The sequence below is a fragment of the Micromesistius poutassou genome (assembly GCF_964030765.1).
Source record: "Micromesistius poutassou genome assembly, chromosome: 7".
NCBI classification, from domain to species: domain Eukaryota; kingdom Metazoa; phylum Chordata; class Actinopteri; order Gadiformes; family Gadidae; genus Micromesistius; species Micromesistius poutassou.
Genome location: NC_140277.1, coordinates 16638410 through 16650442, shown reverse-complemented (window position 1 = coordinate 16650442; position 12033 = coordinate 16638410). Strand labels below are relative to the sequence as shown.

At 53.7% G+C, this 12033-nt stretch overlaps 1 protein-coding gene across 4 annotated transcripts in view; it reads left to right on the top strand.

Moving 5' to 3' along the window:
• cep170aa (centrosomal protein 170Aa) overlaps positions 1-12033 on the top strand; it is a 52625-nt gene that overhangs the window by 34157 nt on the left and 6435 nt on the right. Inside the window, exons 11-18 of one of the 4 annotated variants that reach the window (XM_084470542.1) lie at positions 1787-2191; positions 2702-2991; positions 4884-4979; positions 5862-5979; positions 6356-7951; positions 8989-9039; positions 10771-11086; positions 11400-11559. In XM_084470542.1, the coding sequence (XP_084326668.1) occupies positions 1787-2191; positions 2702-2991; positions 4884-4979; positions 5862-5979; positions 6356-7951; positions 8989-9039; positions 10771-11086; positions 11400-11559 (3032 nt within the window). Of the gene's footprint in view, positions 1-1786; positions 2192-2701; positions 2992-4883; positions 4980-5861; positions 5980-6355; positions 7952-8988; positions 9040-10770; positions 11087-11378; positions 11623-12033 lie in introns of all 4 variants that reach the window. The other 3 variants (XM_084470539.1, XM_084470541.1, XM_084470540.1) reach the window with 3 other exon arrangements.

Below are 12033 nucleotides of genomic sequence, written 5' to 3'. Positions count from 1 at the left end.
ATCAGACAAATCACTGCAATGATTCAGGAGATCAGACAAATCACTGCAACGATTCAGGAGATCAGGCAAATCACTGCAACGATTCAGGAGATCAGACAAATCACTGCAACGATTCAGGAGATCAGACAAATCACTGCAACGATTCAGGAGATCAGGAAAATCACTTCAATGATCAATATACATTTCTTTGTCATAAATCGGAGCATAAAACCGTTACAAACACCATGAATATAATGTTTGTGGCACGTTGATAGGTCAGCCCAGCCTACCAACATGTGTCGATGGGCTGTGCCTCTCATACATAGTGCTTCTCATAGTATGCCTCTCATAGTTGACGACACCCACCCTCCCGGCAAGTCCCTCAGCACTCTGTCTCTTACTCTATACCCCCCCCCCCCCCCCCCTATCCCCTAACCCACCAACACACTACTACCCTGTCTTCCAACACAGAAACACACATACAACCAGCAACTGGCATACACACTGACACTCATCAACAACACTTAACCCAACCCAACCCCCCACATCTACCCTACTTCTTTCACTCCACCCCCCAGCCCCTCTCTCCCCGCTGCAAGTGGAGCAGGGAGGGCTGGTGTGTTGGGTGGCATGTCTCTGGGTGAGTAGCAACGCACACTCTGTAGTGTGGCGATCCCTGTGCAGCCGGACTAGGTGGTGCTAACTCAGGCTCAGACTGATGAGGTGCAGCAGGCCTAGCGTGGCCATGGTGGGTGAGTTTGGCTGGGCTGTGCTATTAAGTTGACGTTTGGGGGTTTTCTCTGCGCTAGACAGCTGAGGTCGGTTTTGGGTTGAGGATCCGGAGCACGCTGCTGTCTTTATGCACTGCTGCTGTGTTTAGTGTTTGTCTTATTTTGGGTTTTTTTGTTGCAAAGCTTTTTGTCTGTGTTGCTCTTGTGCAATTACTCCTGTCTTGTTTCCTGAAACCTGCAAAGACCTGGCCGCAGGGCGGCGTGGTGAAAGATGAAGATGCCTTAGAACCTGCATGCCTTAGAAGTGCTTTCAGACCTTAGTGCCTTTAGACCTTAGTGCCTTCAGACCTTAGTGCCTTTAGACCTTAGTGCCTTCAGACCTTAGTGCCTTCAGACCTTAGTGCCTTCAGACCTTAGTGCCTTTAGACCTTAGTGCCTTCAGACCTTAGTGCCTTCAGACCTTAATGCATTCAGACCTTAGTGCCTTTAGACCTTAGTGCCTTTAGACCTTAGCAAAGAGTTACAGCCAAAGTGACTTTTTTCCAGCATTGTCCTTCACACCAGATCAAACAAAGGAATGTGAAAGCATAACGGTTGATGTTCTTGTCGCCCCATTACTTGGAAACAAATCTAGCAAACTGCATTGGAATACAGTCGTACACACTGTCCCAGCAGCGTATAGGAAGAATTGTGTCCTGGATCTTTGTTTGAGATCAATGTTATTCATAACATTTTATTATTATTTCCTTTTCTATTTCCAATCTGATAATTTTAGTAACTGTTACTACTCGTAGACCAGGGGATAGATGTGGGGACATAAAGTTGAATCAAGAAGGACAGACACTGGGTCAGAATTGGAGTAAAGAACAAATAAGCATGAGGTCAGGGAAGCCTCAGCACAGCGGGAGCCGGGCTCAAAATAATAAACTAAAGCCGACTAAATAGTTTGTAATAGTTCAAGAGAAAAACAAAAGGACAAAAACAGAACCTCACACATACATCGGAACGTAACAGTTATACTCTCTCTCTCTCTCTCTCTCTCTCTCTCGCTCTCTCTCTCTCTCTCTCTCTCTCAGGCAGTAAGCATGAGGACGGCACCCAGAGTGACTCTGAGAACGGTGTGGGCCTCCGCTTCGCCAACCGCCGCCACGCCCTCGAGGAGCGTCTGAGGGCCGCGCATGAGAAGGGGGGAGGGGGGGGAGGAGGAGCCGGCGGCGGGGGAGGAGGAGGAGGAGGAGGCTCGGTGGGGAGCGGGGCGCTCGGCGGCGGCGGCGCCCGGACGCCGGGAGGACGCACCTCCTTCATGATCGAGTTCATCGACGAGGAGAACCCGCGTAAGCGCCGCTCGTACTCGTTTTCCCAGAGTGCACCGCTGCTGCCGGGAGGAGTGGGCGGGGAGGGTCTGTGCCCCCAGCCGCCGTCCCACCCCAAGGTGTTCAGCATCTCCACCTCCGCCACCGCCAACAGCTCCGGGGACTCGGGTGAGTCTCACACGCAGCGATGTCTGTTTGGTTGCAATGGTCTGTGTGCGCGCGTGTGTGTGTGTGACGGAGCTCGTCGTCGTCGTCGTCTTCTTGCGGTGCTAAAAGTCCTTTGTGTGAAGTAGCGTCAGACACGTGACGCCTGGAGCCACTCGACAGCCGAGTGGACCGAAGGATCAGAGGTTGTACTGTCCCGTGGAGCCGTCGCGGTTCACTCTTCACCAGCATAGGGTGAACTCTGGTGTCCGCTCCTCGCACCTGGGTTGGGTCCGCTGCTTTTTATGTGCCAGCGCACGGGTGACGGACCTGAACTAGTGAAGAGAAATCTACTGAAGCAGACCCCGCCGGGTTCATGGGTGTGTTGACGCCTCTGTGAGAAGGCTCTGGTCTGACGTGGAGCAGCACACGGTCGACGCCCCCCCCCCCATCAGACCACCCGTCGACGTGCGCGTTTAACACGGGGGGAAACGTCCGCCCGGTTGTAACTCCTCCCTTTGACGTCCCCTCTAGGTAAGGGCCCCACGCCCATCTCAGCCACGGTGACGGCGGGGGCCCCCACCGCGGCCCGCGCGCTGCTCAAGCAGCGGTCCGAGGACCTCAGCGTCGGCCGCAGCTCGGTCAGCACGGGCCTCCAGACGGGCAGCCCCACCACCCCCAGCGAGGACGCCTCGGCCCTGGGGCGGGGCGAGGGCACGGACGGGGCGCTGCCGGAGGACGACCACAGCGACAAGGGCACCTACACCATCGAGCTGGAGAACCGCAACCCGGAGGAGGAGGAGGCCCGGCGCATGATAGACAAGGTAGCCTGCCTGACGGGGCCGCAGACACGGGGTCCGGGGTCTGTTATGGTAAGGGAGGGTCGGCCTTTATGGCGTTCATTTTACAGCGCAATGCAATTTCTGTCTCTTAAGTCCTATGAGTACCACAGTTAACAGTCCCCAGGGCAGGAGGGATATGGAAATGATAAGAACAACCACAAAGATAAGGAGAATGAATATGGAAGTCCCTCCATCTCTCTCGCCTCTCGCCACTCAACCCGTGTCACTGAAATGGATATCGCTGCCTTCAAAGCATGCTCGCGTGAGTCCCTCTACATGTCCCGCTCGCTACATGTTCCAGAACACAGCTACATTCTGGAACAGGCCTGTCTCGTGCCCTTTCACACATGGCCTGGCAATGAAAGAAAAGATGGGCCAAGGTACAGTCCAGTGGAACATGCCAAATAAGACTTCTCCCTTTTTATATGTAAAGCGCTTTGCAGGGCTTGAAAAGTGCGATAGAAATGCAATGAATTATTATTATTAATTTTGGTCTGGATTTTGGTTCCATAACATTGATATAATATTGTAATAGTATATTGATTCTGTGGAAGCTCGAACGATAAAAAACGATAATTCCAACGAATTTGTCCACATTCAAATTTTATTCAACGCGTAGAAAGATTCCGTCTAAATTCGTCTGTCGCAATCCACTCATTCTCCTCTACTTATTCATCTCTTTTACAATTTCATTTGATGAAGTGAACCAAGTGAGGATGCTAAGCACCAAGCCAACAGGCTAGCTGCAAGCAGCACAAGGTTAACGCACTCCCCTGCAGCACCTGCTCACACTGCACTCCCACCACCACGCCGCATCGGGAGCCCATTGTGGTGTGGCCACTGAGAGCCACGCCAGCCCCCCCCCCCCCCCCCCCCCCCCCCCCTTCAGTCTCTGTTGGCTGACCACCACCTCCCCTGCTTTGGGCCATTGAAGCAGCGCCTAATGCTGGGTAAAGAGCCTGGAGGGAGCAGCTCCGTCGAGCGCTAACCTCTTCCATCAAACACGTCTCCGGGGAGACTGGGGAGAAAACAAAACAAAAAGCAAGCCAACCTTTTATTCCTAATGCCTCCACTCTAGTGTGGCGCTCCACATACACACGACTGGCCTGGGAAGTGGGGGGGGGGGGGGGGGGGGGGGATTAGTCATCTGGAAGGACTAAAAGCAGTTGGTTAAAGAGGCATCTTTAACCACCCCACTCATCCACAGAAGTGGGGACTAGGGATTCACACGCCTGGTTTTAGTGTAGGAAAACCAACATGACAATTCAGGGTTTGACAGGAGGGTTTGTTATCGGCGTTCTCGGATTAATGCTCCCTAAATGCAGAACTCTGGGAGGTTCTCTGGAGAGGAGATGGTGGCCAATAAAATGTGAAATGAAAAGCTTTGCCATTTGTAAACGCAGCTGATGGAAGCCATGCGTCCATTAAGATTATGATATATGTTCAAACCAACAGTTGAGTTAACGCTGTCGTCTTAAAAGGTAATGACGAGGTAATTACTGGGTGGGTTTCTCTCGGCCGTTAGTTCTTGTAAAAGACACTCCAGGCAGGGTGAATCGTTATGCTAATTCCAGTAATCTAGTGACACGCTAATTGGCACTCTGCTCCGATTCGTTCCCACTTCCGTCTCCGAGCCGCTTTGTACTTCTTTTTGTTCTATTTGTACAAGCGTGTGTGTGTGTGTGTGTGTGTGTGTGTGTGTGTGTGTGTGCGAGTGCGACTTTGCATGCACAAGTATAGACACGCTTGTGTGTGTGTGTGCCACTATACATGCACAATAAAATAAGATACAACCAAATGGGAATTAAGAATGACAAGCAGATTAGAGTTTTATGTGCAATAATATGTGTTTGATTGTTTGTTGACCCACACAGGTGTTTGGTGTGGACCAGAATCAGAACCCAGAATCGTCTATATCTGCAGACCTTAAGGGAGGAGGTGGCAAGGAAATAGGAGACCCAGGGAAGGAGGTAACATACTATCACTCACTATTAGGAAGGGGGGAATTCCAGGATCACAAGTCCTGGCCAGGATTTTGAGTAAGCCATCTGACTTTGCTTATTGGGAGTCCAACCCTGAGGAGTGAAATCCGCTCGGTTTGGGTGAGGCAGAAATACTACTGTCAAAACCTGGAGTCTTCTACTTCCTCCTCACCAAGCACAAACATGTGGAGGTTTGTTCTACGATACTGGCCATATGAATATGAACTGGTGTGTGTGTGCGTGCGTGCGTGCGTGCGTGCGTGTGAGAGAGTGGTCGGGGTGTCACGGTTGGTTGGCTAATCAGAGTCAGTCACAGTCACTCCCAGTGCCTTGATCACTCCCTGCTTCTTCAGAGGAGTGGGTCGGTCCACCCGGAGAATGACCTACATCACACAGAGATGAGAGAGGGGGGGAGAGACACACTCTCCTCTGGAGATCTACGCTCTGACACGGGCCAGCGAGAGGGAGGAGGACTCTGTGTCTGTCTGTCTGTCTGTCTGTCTGTCTGTCTGTCCACTGAAATGAGCAGAATCTGTTCAACTGTTCTGGTCGAGGAAAAGTGTGTGACTTCAGTGAAGCCGTTCGATCCAGAAGAATCCTTGAGTTGTTTTGTTTGATTAGATTACCATGTTTAGATTTTCATATGGAGACATTCAAAAGTCAGGTTTAAGGAGAGTCACATGTCTGATTTTCATTCAAACGTCCAGTAACTGAAGGACCTGAGACTTTGAGATTCAGGTTGGGATTGAGTGTGGCTCGACTCATGCACGTGTCCGGGTCCTTGTTGTCCCTCCTGTTGGGTCACACAGTAATAACTGTCTCTCCCTACCCTGATCTCTCCTTAACCCCGTCCTCTTGCCCGCCCCTCAGGCCCTCATTGGTGACTCGAGCTGGGTGTCCCAGTGGGCCAGCGTAGCCGCCAATCAAACCCGGACGGACCCGGAGGGCTCGGGAGCCGAGACACCGGCGTTCCTCCACAAAGAGAGAGGTACGGAGCCCCGGCCTCCTCCAGGGCGATGACTGACCGCCAGCTGCCATACGCAAGAGTTGAGAGAGGACAGTAGGGCATCAAGTGAACTACACCCGTAGTTCACCGTGAGGCTGATGTTGAAGTAATATCAGATTAGAATGGCATTTTCTAACGTCGAGCCTTAAGTGGGTCAGGAAAACCAACCAAAGAGGAGCAGAAAGTCAAATGTGTGTGAATGCATACACACGATAAATCATACCTTTTAGTATGAAGAGCATAATCCTCACAATGATGTGAAATAACAAGGTGTTTAAATCAGTAAAAACTAAATCAAATAAAATCCAGAATGGCTGGAGCGCCGGGGACGTCACTGAGACGTGTTTGTGTCTTGCAGAAGCTTCCAGCAAACGCAGGACCCTCCCCCTGCTCCCGCTGGACGAGCCGCACTCCAAACCGGCCGCCAAAGCCCCCGGGCCGAGGTCGGAGGTCGGGGAGAAGCAGGACACGGAGCTGCAGGAGAAGGAGAGCCACATGGAGCACCAGGGGGACGGCCAGTCCCACACCCCCCTGGAGGAGGGCGGGGTGGAGGGCAAGGGGAAGCCAAGCTCCGCCCCCGTTAGCGCTCCCAGGAACGCCCCCGGGAGCGCCGAGCGGAGGAAGCGGTCGGAGGAGAGGAAGGGAGGAGGAGGAGGAGGAGGAGGCGGAGCGGAGGGCGGGGAGCTGAAGTCGGGGAAGCCTCTGCTGCGGCAGGGCAGCTTCACCATCGAGAAGCCCAGCGCCAACGTGCCCGCCGAGCTCATCCCGCACATCCAGCGGGGCCACGAGCGCAGCGACTCGGCGGGCAGCATGGACACGGCCGCGCTGCTGAAGGACACGGAGGCGGTCATGGCCTTCCTGGAGGCCAAGCTGAGGGACGACAACAAGCTGGACCAGAAGGGCGCCAAGAGCGGTGGCGCGGCCAAGGCCTCCCCCTCCGCCTACCGCGCCTCGCGGACCGGCTCCATCTCGCCCGAGTCGGACGTGGACACGGCCAGCACGGCCAGCCAGGCGGCCGGCGAGGCGGACCGCCGGGCCCCGGCCGCCGGCGCCCTGAAGCAGCGCCGCTCGTTCAGCAGCATGCACCGCGAGAAGAGCAACGCCGGCGCCTCGTCCAAGGCGGCGGCCGCCACCGCCGCCGCCGTCAGCGCCAGCGCCCGCGAGCGCCTGGAGAGGAAGACCAAGAGCCGGCCGTCGGAGGCCGCGGGCCGCGGGGACGCCCGGCGCCCGGCGCCGCCGCCCGCCTCCTCCTCCTCCAGGGGCCGGCAGCCCTCGCTGGACCTCACGGACGACGACCAGACCTCCTTCCCCATCTCCGACATCCTGTCCTCGGACCAGGAGAGCTACTCGGCGCCCGGGTTCAGCAGCTACCACCGCCGCCGCGGCTCCCACCTGTCGGCCGACGACCTCCTGCACGCGGGCGGCGGCGGCGCGTCGGCGGCCAGGGGCGCGGCCAACGGCTCGGCCAGGGGCTCGGGCCCCCGCCCCGCCCTGCAGGCCGCCACCGCCGCCTCCCTGGGGAAGCAGGCGGCGCTGCCCACGCCGCGGCCCACCCGGGCCTCGCTGCTGCGCCGCGCCCGCCTCGGGGACGCCTCCGACACGGACCTGGCCGACGCCGACCGGCTGTCGGTGGCCTCGGAGGTGTCCACCACCAGCTCCACCTCCAAGCCCCCCTCGGGGCGGAAGGGCCCGTCCCGGCTGGACATGCTGGCCCAGCCCCGCCGGCACCGCCTGGGCTCCGTCTCGGCCCGCAGCGACTCGGAGTGCACGGTGGGCCGGGGCTCCGTCTCCTCGTCGCCGCGTCTGTCGGCGGAGACGGCGCTGCGCCTGGGCCTGCGCTCCTCCACGCCCACGGAGAGCCGCCTCACGCCCCGGATGAGGGCCAACAGCGTGTCCAAGCTCACCGAGACCAAGAGCAAGACGCAGGCCACGTCGGGGTACTGCTCCCCCACAGGTGAGGCTGCGTGGTTCACCCGGGTCGGACTGTGGAGACGCCGAACCACAAACGATACAAAGCGTTACAGAGGGGCGTCGTCGTAGGACAGGCACACGGGGGTCGCCCGACTATGGGCCCGCTGTCTCAGAGTAGTAGACTAAATGACGGGTGAATATATTGCCGCTTTTCCACCGACAGTACCAGCTCGACTCGCCACGACTCGGTTTGGTTCCAGGCACGGAAACGTCGCGTTTCCATCTAAAAAAAAGTACCTCTTCAACGTGGGCGGGGCGTCACATAGCACGCACGCGCGAAACTGCAGTGACGTACTTATCCACGGGACACATACAAACACAGGGCTTGGGGCTAGGCTAAACAAAACAACAATGGAGGACCTGGACACGGCGTGTTCTTCTTCGTTATTCCTTCCATTTCCAAAATTCAGACGCTAGTGGTATTTAAAGATGCCGGCCGGGTGTCGGGTTTCACGTTCGGACGTCGCGCTCATCATGACTCGTCCAGTGGCGTCACTCTCTGGCCAATCAGTGGCCATTAGCCTGTTTACGTCACACAAAAGTACCTACTCCGCTCGCTTGGAACCTCAACGGAGGTGGTACTAAAAAAAGTACCCGGTACCAGGTACCTTTTTGGCCAAGTCGAGGCGAGGCGAGCTGGTACTGTCGGTGGAAAAGCGGCATATCACACGTTGGCCATTGGCAATGGCGCTGGTAGCAGAGCCGTATGTGTGTTACGAGTGACACCTGTGTTTGTCCTACAAAGGCGCCCCTGGGAAAATAGTCTATTAGCTTATTTGTTTGTTGAGTAGATGAACAACAATACGTTTACCGTATCAAAATGCACCGTGACATTTCTAGACTATTACTGGTCGATTAAGGTTCGGAAATGATTTGGCCCGTCCTCAGTTTTACATTTGAGTATTAGTAGTAGTGTTTGTGTTTGTGTCTCATGTAGGTAGTGTATAAATCTGATAGCCATTTGTCTTGACATATTCCATTGTGTTGTGACAACATTGTGCGTTGGTTTCCATCATCTAGACAGCCCTCAGCCTGACCCTGAGGGCGGTGCTACTGACGAGGCACACATGGGTACTGTACCGGGCTGTGTGTGTGTGTGTGTGTGTGTGTGTGTGTGTGTGTGTGTGTGTGTGTGTGTGTGTGTGTGTGTGTGTGTGTGTGTGTCAGTGTGTCAGGTCTGGGTCACGACAATGGAATTGTATATAATATCAATAGAAAATTGACAATTATTTTCATACAAAAGGTATGACACCATAATTAAGAATTGACTTATTGAAGTATAAAAGTAAAAATAAAGTATAAAAATAAAGTATAGTCCACTCAAGTAGAAAAACCAAAACAACCCAACTGTTGTTTGTGATTTTGACTGTTAAAATAGATACTGCTCATTCCTGAGCTGACCTGATCAACGTCAGCATAGTGACCCAGCCCTGGTGCCTGTTGCTGTGGTTTCTTTCATCAATCCATATAATCCAATGATGACACAAACGCCCTTAACCCTATTACTATTAACTGTGTCTACCATGATCGTTCGTTTGAAAATAGCACGCAACAATGTTATGATGCGGGCTGACATTAATCCCATTATGTTTGGAAAGACTGAAAGTGTCCTAAGTCTGTCTCGTTCGACATTGACATGAATGGCTGGGAATCTGCTTTTAGGTGGCAGGTTTATTAACCGACTTCTGTTAAATGTGCATAATGGCTGCTGCTACTACAATTGTTTTTCAACTGTTTTTTTCATCCCATCCGCCTCCTTTTGTTTTTAGAGCTAGAATGCTTCCATCGAATGGAAACAGGCGTGTAACTGTTGTGCTTCTAACAGGTTTGCTTGTAGCTAAATCAACCATGTGGCAAAGAAAAAAACAATGCTGAGTAGAAGAATTTGTGTAATGGTTTGTGGTGAAGTCAGATCTACCTAACTAGACCAGGAAATGTAATCCTGCAAATGACTTACTGCAAGAAACACAACAAAATATTTAGATGGCTGTAAATCAAGCTCACTTTAGCCTCTTTCCCACTGGAGAAAAAACCCTCTAACAGCATCTAAAATCAAGCTTTTATCTTTAGTGGAAAAGGTTACAGACGGCATTCGTTCTCGAGGTAAATTACTCTGCAGAAACCCGCTGCGATTGGCGGTGATGGCGACATGACAGCCGGGCACACATTTATTTTGGCCCCTTTTCCGGCTCGATGCCATGACGCAAAGTTCCAGGCGGGTCGTAGACAACATGCATGGGCCGTGTAGCTCCTCACATCATGCAACATGCAATGCTGGCAAGACAGCGAGGGGAGCATCTCCTGGCTCGAGGGAGAGAGGAAATACAGAGACAGGTTACTGGCACTGTGAGACACCGCGACATACAACAACTTATCAACGTCCTAATTAACGCTGCCGAGTTTGAAAGAAAGACTGAATAAGTAAGTAATAAAATAAGTTACCAACATAACATTTGCACTGGCCTCTACAGCGCTCTGTACTGTCTACCCACCTGGTTCTCGAGCGCGTTCGTGAAGTGCCACACCAGAAACTAAAGTGAGAGGCAGACGAGGCATCGCCTATTTCCAGCGGTTTCCATCCAGGTTTCAAAACCTGCGTATACGTTCTAATTTCGCTGGGAATCCGTATGATTTATTCCGTCTGCGTACCAGGTGTTTAAATGATCCGTACCTGGGGTTTTAATTACAAATCTGGCACGTCCCGTCGCGGTTGATATCATGGACTGGATGATCAGCGAGGATGCTGGAGGGAAGTCCTGCAGAGAGCACAGGCTGACGGCTGACGTTGTCCCCCCCGTCTAGTGTCCAGCAGCAGCCGGTGGCGGCGTCTGCCCCCGGAGTACGGCTCCACCTCGGAGGAGGAGTTTGGCTCCAACCGCAACACCAACCCCAAGCACGGAGGCCGGCCCCACCCGCGGCCGCACCACCCGGTCTTACACCGGGGCTCCGCCTCCAGGCTGACCTCTGCCGGCTCCAACCCCACCTCCTCCACCGCCGCCGCGGGCGGGGCGGGCTCCGGCCTGGTGTCCAGTCCTGGAGGGGTGGTGATGAAGCACCGCATGAGAGAGCAGGACGAGTACATCCGCGACTGGACGGCGCACAGCGAGGAGATCGCCAGGTACTGCCCACCTCACCGTCCTTCTGTCCGTTGATTGGTTCACCAATAATGATTTTGGTTCCAGATAATCATTTTAGTTAGCATTTCACAAACTCTATTCATTAACAGAATTAGAATATTACTCACATATATTATGAGTCATTTCTCGCTTAAGTGTAGTACCTTCTGTCTGTGGGTCATTTTAAAAGTGGCTTTAGTCGGCCCTCTACAAGGCATGCGTGTGTATTGTTACCTTTGATTGGTGTGTGTTCCTGTGCCTGTGCTGACGCCCTCCCTGTGTGCCGGTTAACAGGTTATTCCCCTGTGTGCGCAGGATCAGCCAGGACCTGGCCAAGGACTTGGCCATCCTGGCGCGGGAGATCCACGACGTGGCGGGCGAGATCGACTCGGTCAGCTCCTCGGGCACGGCGCCCAGCACCACGGCCAGCACCGCCGCCACCACCCCGGGGTCGGCCATCGACACGCGGGAAGAGGTAGGCCCCGCTCGGCCCGCGCCGCCGCCGCCGCCGCTGGACGTAGAGAGGAGCGGGAGGAAGGTGCCGGGGCTTTTTTTTCTACTCTACTACTTCCTTCCGTCATCTTAGCGTCCCTCGTGTCATTTCCTCATCGCCGCCCCGTTGAGGCCGCAGCGGCGATGACGAGACGGCGCGCCCTGCCGACGCTCTGCTCTTCATTTGCACTTCATTTTTCACTTTTCTCATGTCTCCCGATTTTTTTTTCTTATCTCTTTTTTTTTAAATCTTTTCTGATTTTGGATTGTTGTTGTTTTTTTGCCATGAAAGAGAGTTCATTTGAATATTCCTCTGAATATGTGATCACATATCAGACTGAATGAGCTAGGAGCCTTTTGAAGTTAAAGGACTTACTTTTAAGTTTTTTTAACTTTTATTTTACAAATCCAAACATGCAAATAACATTCCCAGCATCTCGCTTTTTAACTCATTTTC